General features: G+C 38.8%; 1 protein-coding gene across 1 annotated transcript; it reads right to left on the bottom strand.

Annotated features, from left to right (window-relative positions):
* Positions 1 to 660: 660 nt before the first annotated feature.
* LOC136249306 (uncharacterized) lies at positions 661 to 26753 on the bottom strand. The gene is made up of 2 exons (XM_066041267.1): positions 26676 to 26753; positions 661 to 3962 (listed from the first exon to the last, which is right to left on the bottom strand). The coding sequence occupies exons 1-2, from the start codon at positions 26722 to 26724 to the stop codon at positions 802 to 804; spliced, it is 3210 nt and encodes a 1069-aa protein (XP_065897339.1). The 5' UTR covers positions 26725 to 26753; the 3' UTR covers positions 661 to 801.
* Positions 26754 to 27939: the final 1186 nt, after the last annotated feature.

The raw sequence follows: 27939 nt of genomic DNA, 5'->3' as shown, positions 1-27939 counted from the left end.
TTATAACCATCGGTCACAGGACATTTGCTGTCCCTGCATGTCTGACCATAAATGATTTGATTTATTTGTTTCAACTCTGGAATTCAGCCAAGGCCGTTCTTCCATTTCAGAGTATACACATAGTTATAGGCATAAAAGTACAAAAACAAAGCAATAATTATAAAAGCACAATAATACTACACAAGTCAGTTGGCTCAGACATAATGTCCTAACTATCAAAAGAAAAAGGATGTAGCGTAAGGAATACAATTTATCTGTTTGGTTTATGGCTTGTACTGCTAATAACTACTACTTGGTCGCTAGGAGACACTACATTCTTACAACCCAATTGAATGTACTAGGCCTACTCCCATTCAATTAGTAACAATTGCTAGTTCACAACAACCACCAATGCTGTGTACATTGATACAAGTGTTAATAACATTGATTTAACTGACTCTTGATTGAAATGTCCTACCACAACTGATCAATCCTGCACATGATAGGACATCATGGTGGGTCTACTGCTGAACGTTATATTTGTCTCTGGTATAAAGCAATTACACAATCCTTCCAATTGGACTGTAAATCAATGAATAGGTTGCAAGTTCTTCATGCAGAAGCACACCCGAAATCAATAACATGGACAGAATGTACAACAATAAAATTAATACACTGGCACTTTCATAGTAAAATACTCACAAACTTATACACAATATTACATGGAATTTATATTGCTTTATGAAACCATTATTTAACAAAAAAATTAATAATACTAATAAAAAAACCAAATCAATATACATACTAAAGAGTTATGTAGTGTTACTCGGGGAATGGTGTACAGTATCGCTTGTGAGTTTTCTTCCAGTGTTGTTTTTGACATTGAACACTGCAGTACTGCACCAAACGACAACACGAACTTCTATTAAGATTAGTGCTATCACGATGACAATTACTACATCTATTTTCATGAATATTTGCTTTGAATTTTTTGAACCAGTATGGCCTCTGGTGAAATGCATGTTTTTCAGTATTATCATTGAGGAAAGTGACAATAGCGTTACAGGCAGTTTGATCTGCAATCTTCTCATCACCATTAGGGTAGAGTGGATAAATGACAGCTCGGTTGGTGAAAAGATGCTTTACCTTTTGCTTTACAAGGTATTGGTAAGTGGTATTCTCTTCTGGTACTGTAGATACTGTGCAACTTTTAAAATAATCAAATACTTTGATGGCCATTTGGTATGTGGCAGTATTTGTAAACTTTATCTGATTTCCCCAATGTAACATAACTGAATGGTCTTGATCTGAGCAATGCCAAAATAGAACATCAATTGCAGGTGTTTTGTTACGGCAATCAAATACTCTGTTGAGAACTGCTATCAAAAATTTAGTTTCAGGCTCTCCATCACCATCACAAACAAGGGAAAAAAAATTCTCAGTAGTACTCTGAAGCAAAACTGCTATGGTTTCCTTAAGATGGTATTCTGCAGTATCTGGAACAGGAAGACATGGATCACACCATAAACTAAGATCACTAAAGCTTTTAGCATCAGCTATACTGAGAAGCATAACAGGAAAGGATAACATATTGTCAGGGTTGACTATAAACACTGGCTCTTCTTGAAGACTGCAACGTGTGCGATGAGCTGTAATAATAACCTCCTTGTTCTTCCGAGATAATTTAACAGACAGCTGCTTACCATAATCGATGGTATATGGATAGGAAATATTAGTGTAATAATTACCAATTACAATACTAATTGTCCTACCATTGCATTGCTGAATGGTCAGTTGATGATTGTTCAAAGCAGAACTGGCTAGGTCATTAAGAGTGATGACAGTTTCAAACTGATGGTCATCTCCAGAATGCTGGATTACTGTTCCCAGAACAGATGGTGATTGCTGACATGGTGGCTTTTGAATTGAATTGTTGAAAAAGTAGTTTTTGGGTGCCACTTCATTCTTGTGACCACCAAGGGAAACATTATTAAACCACAAGGCCATTCTGTAATTTTCTTGAGCAAAAACAACTGGAACAAAGAAATGAGCATGCACATTGTTATCATTTGTACTGATTGCCACATCATCTATAAAGTGAAGATTATCAGTGCTATTGTGGTTATTAGCAGTCACAATAAAACAGTCTGTTTTATTAGAAAGTTCATCAGCAGAAACTGTGATGATTTGCTGCACAATGGCATCTGTGATATTTTGGTTCTTACACATAGGACAGTTTAAATCTGATAGTGTTAAATGAAGGTGTACACCATGCAACCAAGATTGTGTTTGTAGGGAAGTGTGGAATTTCTGCAAACTGTTCTCCATCAATAACAAGCAGCAAAGTTGCTTCCAAAACTGAAAGGTGGAACAGTCATTTGTCAATTGTGATGCAAATGCCTGCAACAATATCACAACTGAACCAGTGGAAGCATGATTAAATATGACTTGATCATTACTTAAATACCGGACAATAGAAGAACTCAAAGTTTTCCACATAAAATCAAGGTGTTCTTTTTTTGGATTTGTAAGAGGTGTGGCTATGACATGCTGCCACATTAGTGACTTAACCCTTACTCCTACTACAGCACTATCTATACCATAGCTATGAGGGACAGGTTCAATGGAGACTATGTTAGAGAACTCATCTTCATAGCCAACACATCTCACTCCACATAGCAACTGCAAATGTTTACATTCAACCCCAAAAGCTCTCCTTACATATTCACCAAACGTATTGGATTCAGATGTATGGTATACAATATTTGTAAAGAGAACACCATCAGGCTTTAAGATCTGCAGTGCAAGGAGTATGAGGCTGGGCGGTGCAACGAAGTCAAGCAAGTTAGAAGAGTATATTGCATCAAAACAACTCCAAGATGGATTATTGTGCAAGCGCTGACAAAATACTAAGGCATCAGAGCATTGAAATGTAAACACAATGTCATGGTCAGATTGTAAGATTTCAGATTGTAAGATTTCAGCACAAGACTTCATCCATATTGAAAATTGTTGAACACTATTAGCAAGCAGTGGTTTGTCTGTGAATCTGCCATCCTCCACCATAAGAGGAATGTCAGAATAGCCTCTCAATTTGTTTGGAGAAAGCTGGTATGCAAAAAAGAAATTGCGGTAAGGAATCAAGTCATGAGTGATACGGTATTTTCCATCTGATCTGTCAATAAATGTACTATTAACCAATCTCGTTTGTGCATCAAAATCTATACCTAAAACTTCCTCTGCAAACACAAACCCATTTTCACGATAAGATACAATTTCATCCTTTAACACGATACGTTCATGCTTTGAAATATTCTTCAACAAAATACCACCAAAATAACTAAAAAGCTGATGTGTAGGATGATGGAAAAAATCAGTAATAATATATTCGCACCGCTTAGACCTTTCGGCCCTCATTTCTGTTAGGGTGGATGTATATCGAGATTTGCACCATGTCTTCCATACCTGGCAAATCTGAGAAAGAGATGTAGGAGAATAAAATTTTACAAGTGATTTTAGGGGATTGTCAGCACTTTCACTCCATGACTTGGTGCTGTCTGACCACTTCAGAAGTTGTGACAAGGCATGTATGAGTACTCTTTTGTGGTCTGGTAACAATTCATGACAGTACCAGATGGCCCAAAAAGAAGTTACCCACTTCACTTTATCACCATGGCTAGCAGGCATTTGGACACACAGATATAGAAATAAGATGTTACGGGCCAACACAGCTGCATTAATATCATTTAGCATGAAGTGTACACCTTTAAAATTCCGTGTATGTCTAGGATCAAAGTTGTTCCATAATGTGTACAGACAAGACTGCAAGTCACCGCATCCTAATAGTAGAACATCTGGTCGTTGTGTGACTGTAGTTATGCTCTGTAGTAAATCATCTGGAGGAGTGTTACCAATGGGATAATACTCTTCACTGCAATAACTTAAAGTAACAGGAAAAAAATCTCCCTCATCCTTTATCCAATCTACAAATAAATATGTCATGTAACATATTAGTGCACCACGATTACAGAACAACATACATATATCCAGTGTTGGGGCAATTACTTCTTAAAGTAACTCGGTACATATTACACATTTACTTGCAACTGAACTATTTAGTTACAGTTACATATTACCCTTAAAATAAAGTAACTATAATAATATTACATATTATATTACTTTGTGTCCACAGCCTTAAGCTGTCACGTGTGAAACTACATGTGACATGATTGCGTTGTTGGACATTGTATAAATCTTGGTTACAAGTAAGAAGCTGGTGAATAAGCTTCATTCAGTAGGCTTCGTTACTTCGCTGTGGCTAGGTGTTACTAAGTGGATTACTAATGAAATTAGTAACTTCGTTACTTGTAGTAACAATATTACTCAATATTAGACTCGTTACAGTAAATTCATTACTTAGGTAAAACCTTACATTTGTAACTTGAGCTATAATACTAGTGTATTTCATTATAATACTTAGTTACCACAAAAGTAATAATGATCATGTAACGTGTTATCCCCAACACTGCATATATCCAGGCCCAGTTGACCTGGATGAGTTTCAACCCTGGACCATATCAATTGGCTTTACCCAATGGTATTTTACTAAAGCTACTGGCTTTTGAGGTGTATCCATTCACTAGACTGGACTACTAGACTGGACTACTGGACTACTGGACTGGATTACTGGTCTGGACTACTGGACCAAGTTTTCTTTATTATTCTTGCCTTTTATTATCACACTTAACCACAGAAGTGTTTAGAAATCGATGCCATTTACCAAGTTTGACCACTATTGAAAATGAAAGCACTTGCTCTTGGATGTTGACAAACAGTAGAAAGTAGAGTTGTGTGAATATAGTATACACATGCTAGCTATAGTGTACTGAGTTCCTTCTGCATCTCTAGTTGACTAGTATATGCTAGTTATCTAGCGCATCCATCGTTTAATGGAGCTGTGTGACTCTCATCTGATTATTGAAGCTTACATTTGCTTGCAAGTTCTTATGATCTCACCAATTGTATATTGAAAACAAATGCATATTGCATTTCTACTCTGATTGTTCTCATCAAATATCAGTCATATGCAATACAAGTAGTGGAACTATACACTATAAACACTGGCTCTCCTTGAAGACTACAATGTGTAATAATAACCTTCTTTTTCTTCCGAAATCATTTACAGACAGCTGCTTACAATATTCAATGGTATATTGGAGAGAGAGATAAATGTCATAATAATTTGACAATTACATGAACAGTATAATTACAAGGGGTCAGGAGTCTAGTCTCAGGGTTACCAAGTTACTAGCCCTGGGAATAAAATAAATCGTAGCTACTTATAAAACAAAACAATTATACATAGCATATCAACAGTTCAACAGATCAACTACATCCCATGATGCAGAAGCTCGAGAGTTAAATATCCTGTATGAACAGGAGATGGGAACATGAGCTTGCTGCCTGCTGAAGTATGTAACGTATTGTACTCTTCAGTAGATGGCATACATTACTAAGCTTTGTAACAGTCGCTGGCTATACTTTCGTTTCATTTCCGCGTTGCATCCGTGATATTTTAACTGGGGGTGTAGTTTATACAGGAGCCTATGGGAAAATGGTAAGTTCAACCTATAAGAGTAGCTCTAGCTTTATGAGACACAAGTATGTTGTTTTATCATACACTATGATAGTAGTGTATAGTAGGGACCACAAAGGAGTAGGCATGGCCCATGAAATAACATCACCCAAAAAACAGCCTCAATTTTCCCTGATGACGATGAGGCAGTATTGGTTAGTTAAAACTAAGCCCAAACAAGCTTTCAGATCAACCCGAAACGTTTTCAACAAGTTGCTATGGAATTTTAAAAATAATTTATTTAACAGAATTTTCTACTGACTGAGTAAGTAAGTGACTGACTGATGACTTCAGACAAGTGTAACTCGATAATGGCTAAGGCTACGGGCTTGATTTTTTCACTGTTCGGTGTTGCTTCAACCCAGCAGGTGCTTTTTGGCATACTGCAGTACGTACAATGCATTCTTCATGGAGTTACCAGTGTCCTCCTTTGTGTTCCATTCATCTTTGCTGACAGCGAAAAGTGTCAATAGCACGTGATGGCTTCCCTTCGTAACGGAAATTGTCCGTATTTGTCATAGTGGCTATTTTGATAGCAGAGGTGTTTTTCAAACAGTTCTTGATTCATACAGCTGTGTAACGGGTTGAACATACCCAATAACGAAGCGTAATGGATACTTCACTTTTCAGACGATAAGTGGGGCGCGTGGCACCATTTCTTTGAAGAGATGCTTTTCAAACAGTTGTTGATTCGAAATGCTGCGTAACGAGTTGAACATAGCTGACAACGAAGCGTAATGGACACTTCACTTTTCAGACAACAATTGGGGCGTGCGGTGCCATTTCAGATGCAGCATGTGTGGGTTCACTAGTCATAATAATTATTTACAAAAAAAAGTTAACAAACAAGTACACAGTAGGGATATAACACTTCTTATTGTTTTACTGTCATTTAGTAATATCATGCACTACTCCAGCTTGTTTCAGTACTTTTTATCGATGTGCTATGGTCCCTACTCTAGTTGAAAATTCCAAATTTTTCTGTGTACTTGTTGTTTAAAATATGGCATTCTAAGGTGGCAAAACCCTGGGCCTCAAAGCAGGTTTATTTTGCTGCGTGTGCTAATTAGAAACTTCCATAGATTTGTTTAATGTACTGTAAATTGGCGGTCTGCCATTAGGACAGGCAATGTAAAAGCATGGAGGCTAATTATTATTATTATTAACACTTTACAGTGACCAGCACTGAAAGTCTACAGCAACATGTGCTGCACCTTAGGATTGAAACAATACTGAATGCTAGATTGAACGCGATAACATGTCGTTTGTGCCGACTCTATTTAGCGCACGTTATCAAAAAACCCAACTTCTAATCTTTATTCCTGGGTTTTGCCATCTTAGATCGTAGTATTTTTAATGGCAAAACAACATACTTATGTCTCACAAAGCTAGAGCTACTCTTATACGTTCTACTCACCATTCTCCATTAGGCTCCTGTAGAAACTACACTCTCAGCTAAAATATCACGTACGCGATGCAGAAATGAAAGAAAAGTATAGCGTTCAAACGGATAGTATACGGCATTTATATGGCTTCACGTAGTTTTGGATAAGGCCCATTGTCACAAGATCAACTGAAAATCCAGCACGTTGAAGGTCAAGCAGCAATGAACCGTAGCAATCTTCTTTACAATTCTTTGCAGCCAAAAAGTCATGATGAGTATTAGTAACCACAGAGAGTTCTAATAGCACGATGGAACCTGTGGAACTAGGTCTGCTTAGTGTAGATGCAATATGAGGTGGAATAGTACTTGGGGAACTAACACTTGCCTGGTAACTAGGAAGATCAGCATAAAGCTTATAACATGGTGGTAAATCCTTCTTAAAATTGTGAACAAGAACTTGCAAAACAGAGTCATGACGCCAAGTTAATCTCCCTTGATCAAGTGCAATAATATGGTTGGGTAGTAACAGAGGGTACATACTGGACTAACAACTATATTCCAGTGAGCCAGATTCAAAGGTGTTGTTGGTAAGGTGTCACAACCAGCTTGTAGTAAGAAAGAAAGTTGCTTTTCAGGTAAACCATACATCAGTCTTTTCCACATGGTACACTTTTATTCTAGAGTAACTACATCCAGAAATTTATTCTGTACAGTCAACGGTGCGAGAGTAGAATTTCAATAATCAACATGAGAGGAATTTAAACTGCTACGGGCCTTGCTCTTAAAAGTAGATGAATGGATGTTAGAAACCGATGTTGTAGCAGCAGAAAGAGCATCAAAAACAACACTTGGTGCATCCTGAAAGTCAGTAGATAAAAGAGACTGGTGCAATTCAATAATCATCAGGTCAACAGAGTGTTCGATAGCCAGGATATAAGACAGCTTAGCAGACTCTTTGAGGTGAGGCAAAAATGAAAGGTCTAAAACATCAGAATGAATAACAGTTCCTGGAGTGCAGTTATGAGGCAAAATTTAAACACCGTTTTACGAACTTCAGCACAGATGATTAGGTGGCTTGAATGGATGTCACTGTGAGCCTCTCCACAGAAATATGAAAGTGAAGTACAGATGTCACGAAGATTTTAAGGATCCACACTTTGTATTTCCCTCTAATAGAACAGTTGTCAATATGCGGGAGATACAATGAGATTTACTGTTTGATGTTGTCAGAGGCCAGCTTACAAGTAGCAGTGGGAGAAATACCAATAGTCTTGCCAAGAAATTTCGTACAGTTAATACTACATATGTTGATAGTACTACCATTAGACATTGAGAACTCTGTAGTGGGCACGACTCAATGACCACTAAAATGAAGGGATACACATTTGGGAGGCTAAAACTCAAAGCAGATGTCAGCAGCCTGATCCATTTCTTGGATACTGCAAATAATGCTGAGAAAAAATATATCAGAAGTTATGTGTTTTATAGTGTGTTGATGAACAAAGTAGTGGAGTCACTGTACACTATGCTGTCAAGGTCATAAGTCCACATACAATTAATTTAGTTAGAATGGAATAGTATTAATTGCATGGAGCATCCAGCTTTTAGAAGTAACATAATATCAACTTGTTCACAATAATACTGTCTGTAACCACGTATATAAATTTAGTTTATATTCATGCTATCATACAGTACGATAGTACTGTATAGTAGGGACCACAAAGGTGTAGGCGTGGTCTACGAAATAACATCACCCAAAAACCAGCCTCATTTTCCCTGACGAAGATGAGGCAGTATTGGTTAGGTAAAACTAAGCCCAAGCAAGCTTTCAAAAACTACCCGAAATGCTTTCAACAAGTTGCTACAGAATTTAAAAAAAGTTATTTAATGGAATTTTCTACTGACTGAGTGACTGAGTAAGTAACTGACTGATGCCTTCAGACAAGCGTAACTCGATAACGGTTAAAGCTACAGGCTTGATTTTTTCACTCTTCAGTGTCACTTCTGCCCAAGAGGTGCCTTTTAGCATACCGCAGTATGTACAGTGCATTCTTCATGAACTTACCATTGTCTTCCTTTTTGTCCCATACATCTCTTTGCTGACAGCGAACATGTCGATTTGGAAGTAGCGCGCGCCCAGTAGTGCATAAATGGCTTCTATTAACTTATTGCTGACCTCAAGGTTGTGTGAAACATTAGTATAACACGTGTACCAGCCTTCAAGTTGAATGTCAAGGTGAAGTTAACTTGACTATTGTAGGCGTAACACATGTAAGCAATATCCAGCTTTTCTAGGGTCTTTTAATTTCACTCGAATTTTGGTATCTTGTTTGGTAGGGTCTTCTGATGCTTCTATACCATTTCCCGGAAAAGAATGTGCTCTATCATTCTTTGAAGATCTTCCCATCTCAGTGTCCAATGCTTCTTCTCAGAATGATATTCAAGCTTCACTGGATGGTCTTCTGTTCAAACAACTTTTGAACAACCCAACCATTCATGATCAAGCACATATACATGCAGTGTCACATTCTTCCGGCACCAGCAGTGGTTGGCTTAAGGCCTTGCCACAACCATCTTTGGGCTTAAAATGGTTTGCCCCATAAGACTGCTAGATGACAGTTTCTGCAGCAACGTTCTGTCACTCTGTGGCGTTTTAATGTCAAGATGCTTCTCCAGCAGTATGCCCTCTCTTCTGAGGACTTGATTTTTGGTTAAGTAATGTAGTGTAGTTGTACCATAGTTTGTATAGTTTAGTTAGTGTAGCTAGTTGTAACTTCTATTGTTATACTTCCTAAGTTTTTTTTATGGCTAAAAAAATATATCATAGCATTTGTTTGGCAAGGCGTAAGTGAAGATATTTCATGATTATTCGTTTGTGTTTCTAAACACACGCTTTGCTGTTATTGATACTGTTGAATATTGTGCATTGGATGTTAGTTAAGCATATTTTTACATTTCTTGCTGTTGTTTTTGTTTTGTCCGAGATATTGTTCATTGAAGTCAGCTACGCGACGATGCCTCCAAGGATAGAGTGAGAAGAAATAGGAAAAAGGAAGTAAACAAACCCTATTACAAAACTAATAAAGACACAATACTCTCAGACAGGAAGGACAAATATGACAAGGACAAAAGATCTGGGTGTCACAACGAGGATTGTTAGAGACGTTGTGGCATCGCGAATGAAGTCAGCTGAAAGTAGTAAAGTACATTATGAGAAAGATTTAAAAACTTCTCGTGCTAAATTGGCTAACATCTCGTGCTGATTGGGTAAAGCTAAGAGGGAGCATTATGAAAAGGATTTAGAAACTTCTCGTGCTGAATCGGCTAAAACCACAAAGAAGCACTATGAGAAAGATTTAGAGACTTCTTGTGCTGAATCAGCTAAAACCACAAAGAAGCACTACAAGAAAGATTTAGAAATGTCTCATGCTGAATCGGCTAAAACCACAAAGAAGCACTATGAGAAAGATGGGAGCCTGTATTCCGCAGAATACGGAATAATGGAATAAGCGAAAATCACATTCTAAATATTTTGTTATTGTTCATAGCCTCTATAACGTTTTAATATACATTCCTCACCTCGTAGAGAACACAATCACGATGGCACCGATCCTCGGGGCGATCTTTAAATAGGATATGTACAAAGATATTCGCTCTAGAACAATCTAACTAAGCTAACCTACTGTTAAATACACTTCACTACATAATCGCTAGAAAACTAGAAGTTCTTTGTGCTATACTTGCTCATACCAGCTGTCACACACGAGCAGCTAGTTAGCTAACTGGCCGAATAGTTTAGGACAAAACAATCCACCCCCTAGGTAGCTACCCTGCATGCATGGAATAATCTGACCTCAGTTTCTTATAACTCTGTTACCTTTTTCTAAAGTGTTTCAAATAAATTCGGAGAATAATACTGCTTTCTGCTCCCAACATCAGAGCTCCAACCTCGGCTCTAACACTTTGTATATAATTCTAATAAATTCGGGCAGTTACTCGTGTGTGACAGCTGGTATGAGTAAGTATAGCACAAAGAACTTCTAGTTTTCTAGCGATTGTGTAGTGAAGTGTATTTGATGGTAGTTTAGCTTAGTTAGATTGTTCTAGAGTGAACATCTTTGTACATATCCTATTTAAAGATCGCCCCGAGGATCGGTGCCATTGTGATTGTGTTCTCTACGAGGTGAGGAATGTATATTAAAATGTTATAGAGGCTATAAACCATAACAAAATATTTAGAATGTGATTTTCGCTTATTCCGTAATTCTGCTATTCCGTTATTCCGTAGAATACAGGCTCCCGAGAAAGATTTAGAAACTTCTCATGTGGAATCAGCAAAAACCACAAAGAAGCACTATGACAAAGATGTGGCTAAATCTAGAAGTAAAAGTAAATCTTCCACCAACAAACATTATCTTGTGAATATTAATGAACTTTGTAAAAAGGCAAAGCACAAGTATGATCTTCTGTAATTACTCTGTGTGTGCCAGTGTTCTGTATATTTTGATTTACACCTTCCTTTTGTTGTAGGTATTTGCTGAGGCCACCATCTGACTCTGATGTGAGGTCATATATGGATAACTTGATAGAGGCTCTTCTGCAACAAAAGAAACATGCAGTGATATTGTTAATAAAATTTCATAAGTTTATGGTATAACAGCTGATTCAATGTCACATGCCATTAAGGTTACGGAATAGTTTAAAATGCGTGGGCAGAACAAATTACCAAACCTGCTTTAAACCAAGCAGGGATAAATAATTTCAACAACTGTGTTGTGTTAGCAATACAACTAATTGTGCTTGTTTGTTTTTACTACAGAACAACGACTGTTCTTGGGTGTGTGGTCTACAATAGAGAAAACGCGCCGCCAAAAACAAGACTAACAGATTACTGAATCCTTATAATTTCAACACAAGTGGCTAAACAACTAAAATATCTAGGTCCTGTGGAAGCGATTTTTTAAGTTACTGGTAGTATAGACGTTTTATTGAACTTTTAATAGTTTTTTCAGGTGAAACAAGCTCTTTGAAGGCTTGTATCTGAGTCACTGGGGAGAAACACGCCAAAAATGCTTCCACAGGACCTAACAAATTTAATATACAGTATCACTATGCCCTAGAAATGCCAATACAGCCTACAGCTTTTGCTGTATTTGGCGGCGGAAAAACATGGTAGTGAAGCGATGTACGGGCTGGCTTACTTGTGTTACTACAACAATTGTAGTGTTCCACCTACCTCAAACCACACTGTAGCTACATAAAAACATTAAATATGAAGGGCTTCACCTTCATTTGAAACTTTTCACGCTGCTAGACTGGTTTTATGGTCTTCTCAAAAAGAATCGATAGGCATTCAAAATTTTGAATGATTGCCCGTGACTATACCGTAACCTTAAGGAGAAGACAGCTTGCCATTTAGTGTCCAAGAAAATGGTACATGATGCACTGTCTGCTAGAAAAAGCCATGTCGGCAATCTTTTAAAGACTCTTCGAAAAAATAATGCTGTCCAAATTGTAAGTGAAGATGACTTGCTGCAGGGATTGCACACTATTTCTTCTGAGCCATACTTTTATGATACTGGCTATACAAATCATCAGGTCTTAAACAGGTGACTATAGTTGACCGCAATAAAAGGTGTCTAGTTACCCAGGCAAAATGTCCAGAAATGATTGAGTGTGCTTTGTATGACATGTGAATTGTGCAAGGCATTGACAGATCAGGAAATTGATAAAATACTGAATATCAAAAAAGTATTTGAAAGACCATCAGGGCATTCTTTCACGAAACTGATTCTGGATGCCAACATGGTCATTACACCAAGGTCATACAAAGTAAAAGTCATGACAGTGATGGTGAATGTATCCAAGAAGAAAGGGACATCCCATCCCATGTGCTGCTGGAATATGTGAAAGCCCTTTTAGACTACTATGACAGGCTGCAGTACACCACCCAGTGGTTCAAAATCTTCTTGTGAACATTTAAAATGCTTGTGTTAGTAGCAAGATTATTGACCAGATTGATACTGGATTTTGTTCTGGAAACATTGAAGTTGTTAAGGAAGCCATTAAATGTATAATATTGTGTGACCTTTTAGTTGAAAAGGCACCAGATGATGAATCCTCTGAAGTGCCATAAGCATCTTGTGATGAAGACACAGAGACAGCATTGCAAGTGAAATATGCTAACACAATATGTGAGTATGAGAAAAAAACTCCTGAGTTTTCATGCTGCTCATGTGAGCGTTTACACTTGAAGAGAAATGTAACCACATTCAAATTTTATGATGAAAAGTTCAGCTCAGATATTTGGAATGATCTCAAAGATTATCTCATCCAGATGATCCTACTGTTATAAGTCACTGTATGTCTGTGAATATTGTCGCAAATCCCTAAACAGCAAACAAAATGCCTTCTTGCTGTGTGCTCTATATATAGCCCATTACTCACTTCTTATCTGTTTATATGTCCTTTCTAGGTCGTTAATCATTGATGATTAATGTGTTTTCAACATATGTGACCTAGTGGAGCATGTACCCAATTTGGTGAGGTGTTAAGAATCACATTGGAGTCCTTATCCGTTGGATGCTCATCACATGTGTAATATATTTTTATGCAAAGCTGGTCACTCAACAACTACTGAGAATTGTCATGGAGTCGGTCTTTAGATTGTAGAAGCAGCCGGCTTCCCCTTTAGCAAATGATCCCTGCTGTCACCCTCCAAGTACTCAACGACCACCCTCGGTGATGATGACACATCCACACCAGCAACTAGAGGTCCTTCTGCAGCTACTATTAAAGGAATGCTCCAGGTCTCTCCCAACAAAATCCCAGGGACATCCACAAATGGGACTACATCAACTCCACTCTTCGACCAGTGTGACAGCTAGACCACCAGAATACCAGCTATCTCCCCATAAGTGGAAACAATCAAAACCCAAGACTCAGAGGCTTAGCAAACAGATTTCCAACATTTTCACATGGATGAAGGTTTTCTCACATCACAGCTCTGATTTCTTGTGAGTCTGCTACTCTTCACAACAGCCTCTTACAGTCTGATCAAAGCAGGGCAATCATCCTTCACGAAAGCAACAAACCAGGGAAACGATTTCACATCATGACTGGATTAACTATACCCATTTTCTCACAGCTATTGGTTATACAGGGGAGCTGCCACCATTTCTCATCCACATCAAAGAGGAGCAAATAGGACTTGAAGGCTAGCCTAGTTTGCTGTAATTTTGTTGTCCTTTTGACAATGTATAATTGCTCCGGCTGATTTGTTGGTGTTATTTATTTCAGCATGGGTTAGAAAAGGCAGACAGCTGGACTGCTCACACTGCCACTCTGTTTTTGGTTGTGACTACACATGGCAGCAAAGAAGGGTTACTGGAACATCGAATCTCATCACAAAACACACTGCTCTATCTGCACATGTGCAATAGAGGTCCCAACAGGTACATAATGGAGTCTTCCCCCAGGGTCCATGACTAAGGTAAGTAGGCTAATCATTTTCCTTTTATGCATAAGATATGGATCGAAAGGGTAAGACTTCCATACCAAGGAGCCCACATCTCCACCTTTTTAGGTGTGACCTAATTGTGGGTTCCTTTCTGTAACCTGGACCTGGCCTACAATATATACATACCAGCTTATTGTATAATCAGAAACAACTAGTAATCCAGACATAGAACATATTGCTGGTTAGGAAGACCTACCACTTTCTGTATCACCACAAAGAAACAATTCATCAATGGTGGCAGTAGCCATCCCAAAATACGAATCCGCTTCAAATAGTGGGAGTGCAGGTAGCAAATGCTAATTTGTTTATTTGAAGTACTTGGTGAGGCTATTGGTTACAGACCACAATTCTGGACACTGGCTAATGCATACTCCACTAATGATCTCAAAGTCCCCACAGTAGGAATTGTGTCTCAAAATCATCTCCTGTATGCCCATGGGATAAGACAGCTTACCACTACTATGGAACAGCTCTGACTGCATACAAAGCAGGAGATCACCGATCACAGCAAGGACTTCTCCATATCTGTCCTCCCTGCAGCTGAAAGTATCTGATGCTACACTTGCATGGAATAATCAGAGTCTCCGCCTTGACACTACTAACAGGCAGATGGTAATAGCATCAAGGTGCAGGCCTGTGACAGCGACAATTGGCTATTGATTTATTGAGGGGTGTTGTTAATGTGGATAAATGTGCCATTGGTACACTACTATGGGGATTATAATGTCAGATAAAAGTACAATTAATTGCATTGATTGACTTCTAGAAACAAAATAGGAAATGGTACACATGTCTATTGATATCACAGGAGAAGGTGTACTACTCTATAAACATGCCGCACACATGTCTAATCACCATACCATGCACTGCGACAGCAGAAGACAAGTTCTGGCATCAGATTTGACAATACCCTCCTCAGCCATTCTTGAGACAATAGCTACTTGAGTATTCACAATTACACATTTACTATTAACAGCATACATACATACATACGTAAGTCGTGATACTCTGGGTGCTCGTATGTACTTTCAACAGTGTCACAAATTTTGCCACACCAATCAAAGACTCATAAACTAGGCAGATGCTGTCTTGTTTCTCCTTTTAGCGACAAATAAGGAGAATTTGAGAAGTCTCTTATTGATATGGTGAATTCTGTGACACTGCCACATCTGTCCCTCCCTGATGAGGCTTAGTGTGGCACCTGACTAGTCATTGGGTGGCCCTACAGATGCCATTCACTGATGGTCAGGATTAAGCTCTACTAATGGATTAATGGACCATGGCAAACAAGGAGTGACCATAATTGTTAGCAGCATAGACGAGGCCCTGTGCCATATTGCAGTGCTCTCGAATAAAGAGTGGTAGCCAACCTACGAGCTCACAAGTTTGCAGGGTTTTAAGGAGGCCAGGGGTGCCAGAACTGCCGCAGCAGTAGCAGGTATCCAAGATTCTATACCATCTAGACTTTACTGCAGTTGTTGGCAGAGCCCAGTTTATCTGCCATGCATCAAGTGACAGCTTCATCAGCTAACTCAGTTCTTCTGTTGTTTCAAAGTGTTTATTACCTAATATATCAAGCTTAACTGAATATTAATTCCTTCCAACCAACACCTGTACTATTGCTTCTCTGCATAAATGCACATAATAATGGATTATTAGGTGCTTATGTGGGTTAATTATGGGCTTAGATGGGTGCTCCAAGCAATTTTGGGGATATAACTGACGGGTTGTTAACCTGTCTTTGGTGGGTGGGTTATCCCAAAATGCAGAGGAAAACTAACTGATGTGTTATCTTTAGAAAGCACTCGAGCCTGAAACAATAAGAGGACAGACATGCTTGCTAATATGCACGCAGACAACTGCACGAGGGTAATGAATGTCTTGCAGGCTTGGGTGTCAGTTGAATCTATTTACGGAGCACCAATATCAGGCCCATAATACCATCCTTTATAATGCATAGCTCTTACACGGATACATTCCAGGATCCATGTTTGACTCATTGAGTCCGGCATCTAGTTAACAAACAAGTATTTCAAATTTTTCTATTAGAGTAGGGACCATAGCACATCGATAAAAAGTACTGAAACAAACTGGAGTAGAGCACGATATTAAATCACAGTGAAACAATAAGAAGTGTTATATCCCTACTGTGCTCCAAGATACCAAAATGGAAATACACAGTAGGGATATAACACTTCTTATTGTTTTACTGTGATATATTATTGTGCACTACTCCAGCTTGTTTCAGATTTTTTTATCGATGTGCTATGGTCCCTACTCTAGTTGAAAATTCCAATTTTTTTGAAATACTTGTTATTATTAATTCAGTTAGATAATTAGATCTGTAAATACTGTAATTTAGCATATTACGTAATTTGGTAATTACATTGCTATGTGCTACCAAGGAAGCGTAACTATAACCATAGGTAACTATAATCATAGACTATGCTATAACAAACCACTTTAAACCGCAAATTATACACAAAAGTATCTTCTCAACTGTTTTATCGTGTTTTCTTGTGTAAATTATATAGAGAAAGCCTGGAGGCAGCCCTTCATTTTCATTCGCATAAGTACAGGTACGTAACGCCCCTTTCAAACTCAAAAGGATAATAGGCTACCTCCGGTAGTCTGTTTTAAAGTCCATTAAACCGTAAGGGAAGACCGTTCACAAAGTATATGAAGAGTCACCATACCCACATTTCAGACTGCTGAGAAGAAACCACAGAGCAAAGTTTATGTGCGTGGAAGTTTAACACACAGACTTAATTTAGCTTTCAATTCTTACATCTTGGCTGCTTTTACCATTTTTAATGTTTTTGCTCATGTGGGTATAACGACCAGCCATGGGCGAGTGCCTGGTTTACGACGTAGGAGAAGGTGGTGACCAAACTTAAGAATGTTGCTGCTATGAAGGGTCAGTTATCAACTGATTCTGAAGAGTTTATTCAACAAGCTGAATTTTCTTTTGGATACATTCAACCCGGACATGGTGCAAGAGGTAAACAGAAGAGTTTGAGTGAAAGTGAAGATCTCATCCATGTATATAGCATACAGGAGATAATATTGTGGCTGGAAGTTACTAGATCCAAATTCCAAAAGGCTACTTGGAGGGAGAGTAAGATACAGTGCTACACTTACCATGAAGGTCACTCAAAAATTTCACAAGTTCCAATAATTGTGGACGAATTAGATGAATGACATGGTACCTCTAAAAAGTATAACCTTTGAGAAAGTTAAGAGCATGGGCTCACATGATGCAATTAAAGCACCATGACTTGTATGACACACTCCCAAACAAGCCATTTTTAAAGTCAAGTAAAGGTAACAAGGATATGTCAAATTCAAACAGATTACTAAGCCCTGGTAAAAGTATTTCATATTGCACTGAATGTATTGAATGGAAAAGGAAAGGAAGTCATTTCTTGTGCATAGTTTCGAGAGCTACAGGAGGCAATCTTGTGTGACATAAACAACTGTAGTCACTGAATTTCTAAGAACGCTTGTTTTGATTGCTATATGTGTGAGTTGCATAATTGTGTATGCATCATTTATAACATTAAATCAGTTTTGCGTTATTATTTATCGATTGCTTGCAACTGCCTTCCATGAGGCAGTTGGTCAAGACAGATCTTATCACAGAAATTGGGTCACTGACTGTCTGTGGGAGATCATCATGATCCTTAAGATACGACTTCACAGAACTAAAAGTGAATTCTATTGGGTTATAGTCAGGACTATATGGTGGTAAAAAAACAAAAAAAAAAACAATATTCCCACTTCATCTAATAGTGATTTCACATCTTCTACATGTTGAATGGAGCAATTGTCCATTATGATGACTGATTTTTTAATTGATCCATCAAATGGCTCCATTTCAAGTATAAGAGTGCCTCGAATAAAATCTGAAAAAGTGTCACCATTAACAGTGCCCATGGTAAGTTCCACCACTGGTGAAAATGGCTGCAATTGCTGATACTCGTCTGCCACATGCTAAAAATCTGGGAAACATGGGGGTAATGCCCTCTAAACTTGCGGATGTGATTTCTTGCATTAGTGCCAGTCTCATCTACCCACCAAAATGATCAGCAGTCAAATGATAAATGTTCACTGAAATATGCCTTTGTATTCACTTCAGGGCTGTTGCTTGTACTTTCTTTCTTGTGTACCCATTTCTTTGCAAAGTTCGGCACACTGTAGAGCCAGCTACACAAAGTCCTGAAACCTTCTCAATGTGATCAAAATCTCATGTAATTATATGCAGGGGTTCTGCATCAGCAATCCCATGATGAGCAACTTGTGGTGTGCATCAAGCTTTCGGCAATCATATCTAAATTGTGGCTTTTCTGGGTTCAAATTAGCATCACTAGTAGTTGTAGATTCTATAAGCAGTAGAAGCAGTAATCTGAACCCCTTAGCAGCACTTTTAAAAGTCATCTCCATTCCTAGCCTTCTCCAAACAACCCACCATCTACTATCATTTGAATAAGCAGTTTTCCGGCAAGGCTCAATGGATATCATAATAATAACTAGAGTTTAGCTATAAATTAAACTTTCCCAATCATGCAGTTAATGCGAATACGCTCATGCGTGCGTCAACATTAGTGCAAATGTCTGTAGTCTACCGCTCTTTTCCTGTTTTGTATTTGGATATGGGAAAAGGGTCTGTTGTAACATAGATCCTTTACATCCCCAGGATAGGAATCTCCACTTACTTGCTGTACTTTGTGCTCAGACCATCCGCGCAGTTTATTGATTGGTGTTGACTGGGTGGAGAAAAGTTGAACTGTTCTTCTACTGTGAATCTCGTGTTGTTTTGTATAGTAATATTGTTCTTTACTGTGAATAGGGTGAAGACAATTGTGGAGGCAAATAACAGCAACAAAACTCGCTGCCAGACCCAAGCAACTGAAACTAGCTGTAAGTCTCAAATTGTTCATTGTATGAACGTCAAATTCAGTCCATAAGTATAACTTGGGTCAAACAATCAAACCAACAAAGTCATTAGTCCTTTTCTCCTTTGACAGCGCATGTTCAAATCCTACTGCTTGAACGATGCAGCAAACTATGGCCACCTGAAATAATGTCTTTTTAGGTTGCAATCTGTTTTGTACACTTACCAATCCATCGTTAATCGAACTGAAGTAAACTCATCATCCCCACTGTCCACTGAACAGAGAAATAATACGTTAAAAGTCGAGTTACTAATGCATGAATTGACAGTAGGGCTGGGAGATTATATCGATTGTGGGATTAATCGTGATTGTCTCTGAACATCGTGATGTCAATATGTATTATAAATAATCGTGATGTTAGGACATCACATGTAAATGTATATTAAAATGGTGGCACATCTTGTTGTGGAAGAACGTGATCCAGAAAACAAGTATATTGTGTGAATAAATCTTACTAGGTGGTTTAAAATCTAAGGATACTACTATTATTAATTGTATTAAACTCTTAACTGCCTATGGCCTTAATTGTGTCGAACAGTTGTACACAATTTCACTGTGTATAAAATTCATACAAAGTTGTGCACATGATGCTGATGCATGTGAGTACCAACATCATGACATAATCGTGATATGTTGCATCCTACGATCGTGAAAGTAGCAAAATGTCACAATCGCTCAGCCCTGATTTACAGATGTCTTTGTAGAAAGGTGTCGATGGAGGTGCAGAAGGTGTTGAATACAGCAGATTCCAATCCCGGAGGTGTAAAGGATCTATGGTTGTAATTCCCAACTGTTTTGTTCTGAATCCTCAGATTCTAGGGATCATTTGAAGGGTTAAAAACAAGCGCCAACAAAACAAAACTTGTTTTCGTGTGTCGTGCACCCGTCACAGAAATCATTGTTAATTTTTTTTACAGAATAGAAAAACTGGCCCCAATGGCACGCCCATCCACCACACTTTAACTCTAAGCTAAGACATTCTAATAAAATGGTTTTGCCTATACCTACAGAACTAGAAAACAGAACTACAGAACAAAGAATAGAAGAGAAAGGGAGCCTACTAGGGAGGTAAATTACAGAAAGTGGACACCCTGGACTCAGCAATTACGAAATCAGCAGGAACAGGGAATGCAGGGTGTCTGGAGCTTGATCTGGAGTTACAAATACGCATTATAGAAGACTTAAGTAGTGAAAAATTCAAGGTACAACGTAGCCAACCCATGACTGAAGGTAAGGGGTGTTTCATAGACAGAAGGTTGGCTAAATGCTTGTACATAGCAGTAGCAGCTTTTCCCATTCCACCAGATGTGACCAGATGTTGAAAAAACCAATGGAGTGAAACAGCTGTGCTCCATCTCTCGAACCCTTCAGTAACCCATCAGTAGCTGGAACAAGAAAACATCTTGTTAGTGGATCATTTGCAACTCTTCAAACGATCCCCAAAATCTTTTCCCCCTACCCAAATACAAAAGGGAAAAAGCCGGTCTAGGCACAATACTAGGTTTGAGGGACGCTGTAGAGTAACTCACCTAATATCAGACGGGCTCCAAAATCGGACGCAATTACTCGAGCTACAACAGGAAATTTTGGACAACTTATATGTCTTTAGGTAGTTCAAGGCTGTGGGGCTTTGCACTTCAAGTATCAGCTTTCGATCTCGGCTTCTTTGTCTGGTGGCAGCAGCCCTGCAGTCATTCCAATTAATACATATAATCCGGATAAAAGGATCGATTCACGGACACTCACCGTCTACAAATCACGCTTACATCCAATCAACAGTTTAATATATTCACACTGTAAAACAACTCATCTACTTTTTCTAAATATCCCCAGTTTATAGAGCATTTTCATCGCATGATCTAATTTACATATCTCCTACGCATCCGCCATATTGGTGCACATGTAGCAAGTCGTAGTTTAATACCTGTTGTGCTGGGACAGTTTACCATGTTGTTGAATCTCTCCACTTACGCTGAGAAGTTGAAAAAGGAAGCCACGGTTCGTTATAAGGAGAAAATAGCTTTAATCAAGGGAGTTGATTCTTTTGTCAGAAACACCACAGAAGGTGAGCTTTTCGATGGATATCCACCAGTAGAGGACTGCGATTTAGTGTCTTATCTTGTACTTCAGACTAGTTTCATTACTATGTCCCAGTTTAAGGCCAGAAAAGGATTGGATGTATACAATCAATATGTGGTGGATGGATTAAGGAAGTGAAGACGAAAAAAATTGCAGACAAGTACCTTACTTGTGGTCGGGTAAGCTATCCTGCATACGTCTACCATGTTTTTCCCAGAATGCCTGCACCTCTGCCAGGTATCACTACATCCCTAAACTAGCATAAGTCTTACCTCATCGTATGGCATTGCATGAGTAAATTTATATTTCCACTACCTTTGATATCACTCAAAGAAACAAGGTTTGTAGAAATGGAGTACCACGAGCTACTGAAGGCATGTGAATCAGTGTCACTGAATATTACTCAGGAAATGGCTGACTCTGTAGAGGATGCAACTAGAAACCAAAGCAGGTCAAAGCTGTGGTTCAAGTACAGAGCTGGACGTATCACAGCATCTAGAATGAAATCAGTATGTCGTACTGACACTGAAAGCCAGCCCAGTCACTGATTAAGAGTATTTGCTATCCCGAAGCTTTTAGTTTTACCAGTAGGGCAACAAGTTGGGGCTGTCAACATGAGCAAAAGGCTAGGGATATTTACATCAAGGCCATCATGAGAATTTTTCTGTGACAGACAGTGGTCTTGTTATTAATTGCCAGTGGCCATATATGGGAGCATCTCCAGATGGTATTATCAAGTGTAAGTGCCATGGTAAAGGGGTACTAGAAATCAAATGTCCTTTTTGCCACAAAGTGGCATCAATAAAAGGTGCAGCTCTAAACAAAGATTTTTGCTTGAAACAGCAGCCTGGTGAAGAACAATTTCGGTTAGATACTTAGCATGTTTACTATTTTCAAGTTCAGATGCAATTGTTTGTGTGCAATGTGGAGTATGTTGATTTCTGTGTTTGCACATTTTTGAGGGACGAGAGAAACAATTATGATGACAGTGGTGTACACATTGAACGGATTTACAAGAATCTGACAATCTGGGAGGAGTGTGTTAAAAAAGCACAGGACTTTTTCAAGATTTGCCTACTACCTGAGCTAATGGGGAATTGATATACAAGGTCAACATTCAAGGTTCAAGTTTCAACAGTAACTTAACTGATGCTACCGATGACATGCCTGGTCCATCAGCCAGTGCTACCAGCAGTGTAGATACTAGCACCACTCAAGATCCTCAAACTTATTGTTATTGTCATGGTCCTGAGGAAGGATTTATGATAGGATGTGACAATCCAGATTGCCCAATAGAATGGTTCCATACAACTTGTTTGGGGATGACCACTATCCCTAAAGGAAAATCTAAATGGTACTGCCAAGACTATAGAAAGTTACCGCAGTTTCTGAAAAAGAGAAAGGGCACATAACTTCTTTTATTGCAGCACTACGTACCATAACTATATGCATAACAGAACTGACATTTGTGTGCATGCGTGTACTGTACATATGAGCTTGTTGAATATTAATTTTGTATAATCGTTCTTATACATTTTAATTTATTTCAATTAATTGGAATAATGGGAAGCTAACATATATAACAATCATAACCAAGATCAATAAAATATATAAGTACAGGTTAATCAAAAAGAACAACTGAATCGCAACAGTTGGTAAGTGCACAACACACTCGCACCATATGATCAACCAATGGGATGTCTTCAGCCTGTCTTTTCATTAAATAATGAGTTGGCAAAGTACTTTGAAGTATAGTATACTTCTGACAAACAACTCCAATTACTCACTCAACATGGATTCTTACATTGGCTATCTTCCTGGTTTCTTCTATCTCAAGAGCAGAAAGTTGGGATTTCCCTCTGGTAAATGCAGGTATATGTAATGTTGCCCTCATTGCCCTGACAGATTCTGCTATATCAAAGCTCCGATCTGCTAGTACCACATCTCCAGGCAGTAACCTTTTCAAAATACTGCAGTGCTCAGTAAGGTACTTGTCACTGACACGACCTCCCCAGGCTTCTGAAATGAATCCTTGCGGTAGTATTCCAATCAATACTTTAACTGTGTTCTTATGTTTATAATTAGACCATGTTGATGTTCTTGCTTGAAGGTTACTGGGCCGTTTGATAAAAATTTTGAAACAGTCTATAATGATTGCAACTTTTTTTGCCAAAAGATTCTTGAAAACATAATGGCATTGTCTTCTGCAGGCTGTCACTATCTGGCCAAATGATCAAATCTTGTAGCCTGATATCCATTTGGACTAGCCATTTTAACAGCAGACGGGATACCATTGTTGCAGATATGCTGAAGAGAAACACCAGTAATTGTACAGGACAGTTTAGTCTCAGCTTCATTAAGGTACATATGAACTGTTGGAATAAAGACAATTTCCCAGTTCCCTTCACTGGTAAATGTCGTTACAACATGCTGAAATATTGCCTGCAAAACCTTCATGTTTGGCAATCCAGTGAAAGTAAGGACTTTCTCATCAGTGTTAAGAGCTTCTTCACTTCCAAAGGGTTGTGATGATTGTTTTAGCTGCAACAACAACCCATCAATTTTGGAGTAGCATGCAGCCAATTCTTCTCGCAAAGATTTGATTTGAGTTGAACAATCACATTTTCCTTCAGCAAATCTCAAAAATTTGCTTTGCAACTCTTCCTTTATTATTAACTCAAGGCAACAATCCACGGACTCAACAATAAGCTGGTCTGCAACATTAGCTGATGAATTGGTAACTAATTCATCTTCTTCTAAAATTTCCATGACCTCACTTTGAACAGCTGCATCAACAGTTTCTTGCAAAATCAAGTAAGCAACATTTAGGAACACACTTTCCTTTAATCTTTGCTCCTCACGTCTTCTCTGGACTCTGTCATATCTTTCTGAACTACTAGGTTGACAAAAGTTTTCGGAGTGGCTATTGGCACGGTATAGCTTCGTGCTATTGGCACGGCAGTCACGTGATGTTATTATTTGACGGATAGTACATGGTTCGTTCATCTCCGAAAACTACACATGGCTTTGAGCGGGATTTTTCTTTCTGGACTTTTCTCTGTGGTCTTTCGTCACATGCTCGATGTTTTGTATAGGAGGCGAGTTTGAGAGTTACATTGATCTTAAAGAGACAGTCTCTGCCTTTAAAAGAATGGAATCCGTCCAATTAAACGCTCAACAATCAAGATCCGGCAATAGATTCAGCAGCAAAGCGTGCACCATCGAAGGTATACAATGAAGATTTGAGGTATAGAGAAATAGATTTTATTTGTGCACACGGAAGAAAATGTTCGGACTGCATTTAGGGTGAACGGCCGTGGGGGATACAGGGAGGGGGCCAAGGTAGTATATATACCAAGATCGAGATACTCTAATAGAGCAGTCACTCAATAAAGCTGTCCTAGTGTTAGAACAGTGTGTAGCGAGCTTCTTTCCTTCTTGAGGATTTTTGTTCTTTTTCAGGCAGTGATAAATGCATAGTTGCATGGTAGGGTAGGCAGCTATTGTCAGCAGGCTGTGACCTTTTTTCAGTGGTCTCACCTTACCAAACCAGACAATGTAGCATGCCATTTTGACAACCTTTCCAAAAGTCTGCATGCATGGATTCGCCCCTGGTATGTGTCAGTTTTGCTATCACATTATAGGCGCAATTGTCTTGACATTGTGATTTGACAATTAGCTAATGCCCAGTAAGTGAATCCTGGTGCTGACTCTTGCTTGTCAGGTATTACAGAAAATTTTTCCAATTTTAGAATCTAATTCTGTCCATTGTCATGATTCCTCTGAGTTGTAGACCCCCTAGCCACAGTTCAATAACTAAACAAGGGGATGTTACTTGTTCTACTGGAGAAACAATGAAAGTGATGTATGGGATGGAATTTAGGTAAAATTCAGCCTTGTCTGTGTTTGTATGCTAATGATAAATTTCTTTGTTTACTGTACTCTTGCATTCGCATCACTTTGGAAGAGGCCAAGAGAATGAATGCTGTTGGAGAAATGTGGTTTTGTAACTATAAGGAATGTGAGGATGCATTTGGCAATGTTTTGACTCGGACTGCATGACTCCTATTGGATTATTTTGATCTAATTAAGCTGCTACTTTACAATGTGTGCTATTTTGTAAATCTCTGCTTATTAATTTTACCATGTATCAGTTTATAAACTCTGACTAACTGATTATAAACTTCATGACTGCATACATTTTACCATTTGTGCAGTTGGGTCTAACATAGAGACATGCTTGCATGTTTTACAATGGCTATAATATGTAAGTACACAACCCACAGCTAGCAGTCCATATCAGAGAAAACGCATTAATGCGTGTGCATGCATGGTGTATCCTTGGACTCACATGACCAAATTTGATGACGTATCCATTATACTTCCCGCATGCACGTACACAACCCGAAGATGTATGCCATAGTAAAGGATCTTTGTGTACACACATGCCAACTGCATCTGTCTTCTCTTAGTAACCGTGCAAATAACAACTGCCAAAAGTTTTCTCGTGTCCAAGATCAATTGTCGGGAGCCAGTCCGGGTGTAGGTCATCGAACAAATCAGATGGTGCACCAGAAATAAAGTGTCTGGAGCATACCCTATACTTGTGTAGGGCGCTCAAGTCCAGATCTATTCGAGAAATTGCCGCTACAAACCCTTCCCTTCTTCGTTTGACCAGTTCAAATTCCCGTTCACTCCTATCCTCCCTTACTGCTGGAATTCTGTGATATGACACGTCATGATCAACTTCTGAACGCTTTTTGCAGCCAACAATTGCACATTGCACCATTTCGCTTCAGACATTTAACATGTGTACCAATATGGCGGACGCGTAGGCGAAACTTGAGATCACGTAAAATCACGAATTACAATCCTTTTTCCGGATGCAGGGTTCTGATTCTTGGTGTGCAAAGTCCCACAGCCTTGAACTATCCAAGGAACCATCTAAAGACATAGGCCTATAAGTTGTTCAAAGTTTCCTGTTATAGCTCGAGTAATCGCGTCCAATTTTGGAGTCAGTCCGATATTACAGTAGGTGAGTTTAATACTCTGTCTATTTTAAGTGATAATAGCGTGTAGAAACATTATGACTAATACAAAGAAAACAGTTATGTTAGCTCTTACCGTCCGATGATTGCTTGTCTTGTGCTTTCTCTTCAGCCATCCCGGCCATTTTACCCGTGCGAACAGTACACAAGCGAAATCACGTGCATAGGATTTCGACCAATCAAATCGATTTATTTTTGAACTTCAAACTATAATTACCACACGTGACTTCTGCTTTAAATTTGTCGGCGCGCAAGAACCTTTGTACAGCGGTTCTAAGAGACCTTGCGCGACAACAAGACGTCACGTGCGGTAATTATTGTTTGAACTTCAAAAATGAATTGATTTGATTGGACAAAATCTTCTGCACGTGATTTTCACTTGTTTTGTTGACGCGCAAGGTCTCTTAGAACCGCTGTACTCCCCTTTTTTGTTTGTTAGTATCACGTGCAGATCATTCGAGCGGGAAAATTTCGCGATTTTCTCAGTCACTCCTCGAAATTTGTCCTCGTACCCAGATCGCCTGTTTTTTTTCTCCAAAGTAGTCTGGGCATAAAAGATCCTGAAGTGAAGAAACGGGGAAAATTACCCCTCGAAAAACCCAGTCACAGTTGCCGGGAAGCAAGCATAGTCCGCGTGGCCAGACCCGAGGGATAGGTACAGACACTTTACAAAAACTTGCAATTCAAATCCGTAAAGCGTAATTCGTGAAAACCATCTCGATAGCCGGATTATCCACAGGTTCATTTAATAACACAATGCTACAAATACTTTGTATCCTTGCCTCTTGTAGTCGCCCAAATTATGACCTTATAGAGCTCAGCAGGCTCTAGCTAACAATTATTTAATGGTCACGTGAGCACACTTTTCGCTTTGGAAAATTGCAAGGAGTAGGAAAGTGTCTGTAACGACCTGAAATTTCGTAAATCATCTCTGAAATTATTTCTGAAAGATGCTGAAATTATGCAGTTTGAAAGATGAAATTTGACGATTGAGAAAATGTAACGAAAATTGTGACCCAGTCTGAGAAAATCGGTCTTATCGCCCATGTCAGCAGATTCGATTTTTCACCTAGGACACAAAGCTACATGAATAAACTTCCACAATCAAAATCAGCTAGACTTGAGTGGTCTGGTTTTGCTGGCTGCTTTTCCCAATCCCAGTGGCGATCCGTACGTGTGGTGTGAGGCCTTAATGGAGCTCTGGTCAGCCTGGGGATGACTGTATGTGGCTGTACAGCTCTGTGGTGTTGAATAAGTACCTCTGCTGTGAATTTCCTTTCATTTTAGCCAGTTTTGAGACCTCAATGGCCCAAAGCTTGGCCTAAGTCATCCCTTGGCCT

The sequence above is a fragment of the Dysidea avara genome, chromosome 3 (assembly GCF_963678975.1).
Source record: "Dysidea avara chromosome 3, odDysAvar1.4, whole genome shotgun sequence".
NCBI lineage: Eukaryota > Metazoa > Porifera > Demospongiae > Dictyoceratida > Dysideidae > Dysidea > Dysidea avara.
The sequence above is the reverse complement of the archived record's forward strand: the minus strand, read 5'-3'. Positions and strand labels throughout refer to the sequence as shown.

What these genes read in the sequence shown, in the direction of transcription:
- LOC136249306 (XM_066041267.1), bottom strand. Translation starts at nt 26,724, where the DNA reads ATGGCCGGGATGGCTGAAGAGAAAGCACAAGACAAGCAATCATCGGAC. An exon ending in AGACAAGCAATCATCGGACG is followed by an intron (nt 3,963 to 26,675) that starts GTAAGAGCTAAC and finishes ATTTATTTGTAG; the next exon opens with ATTGGATAAAGGATGAGGGA.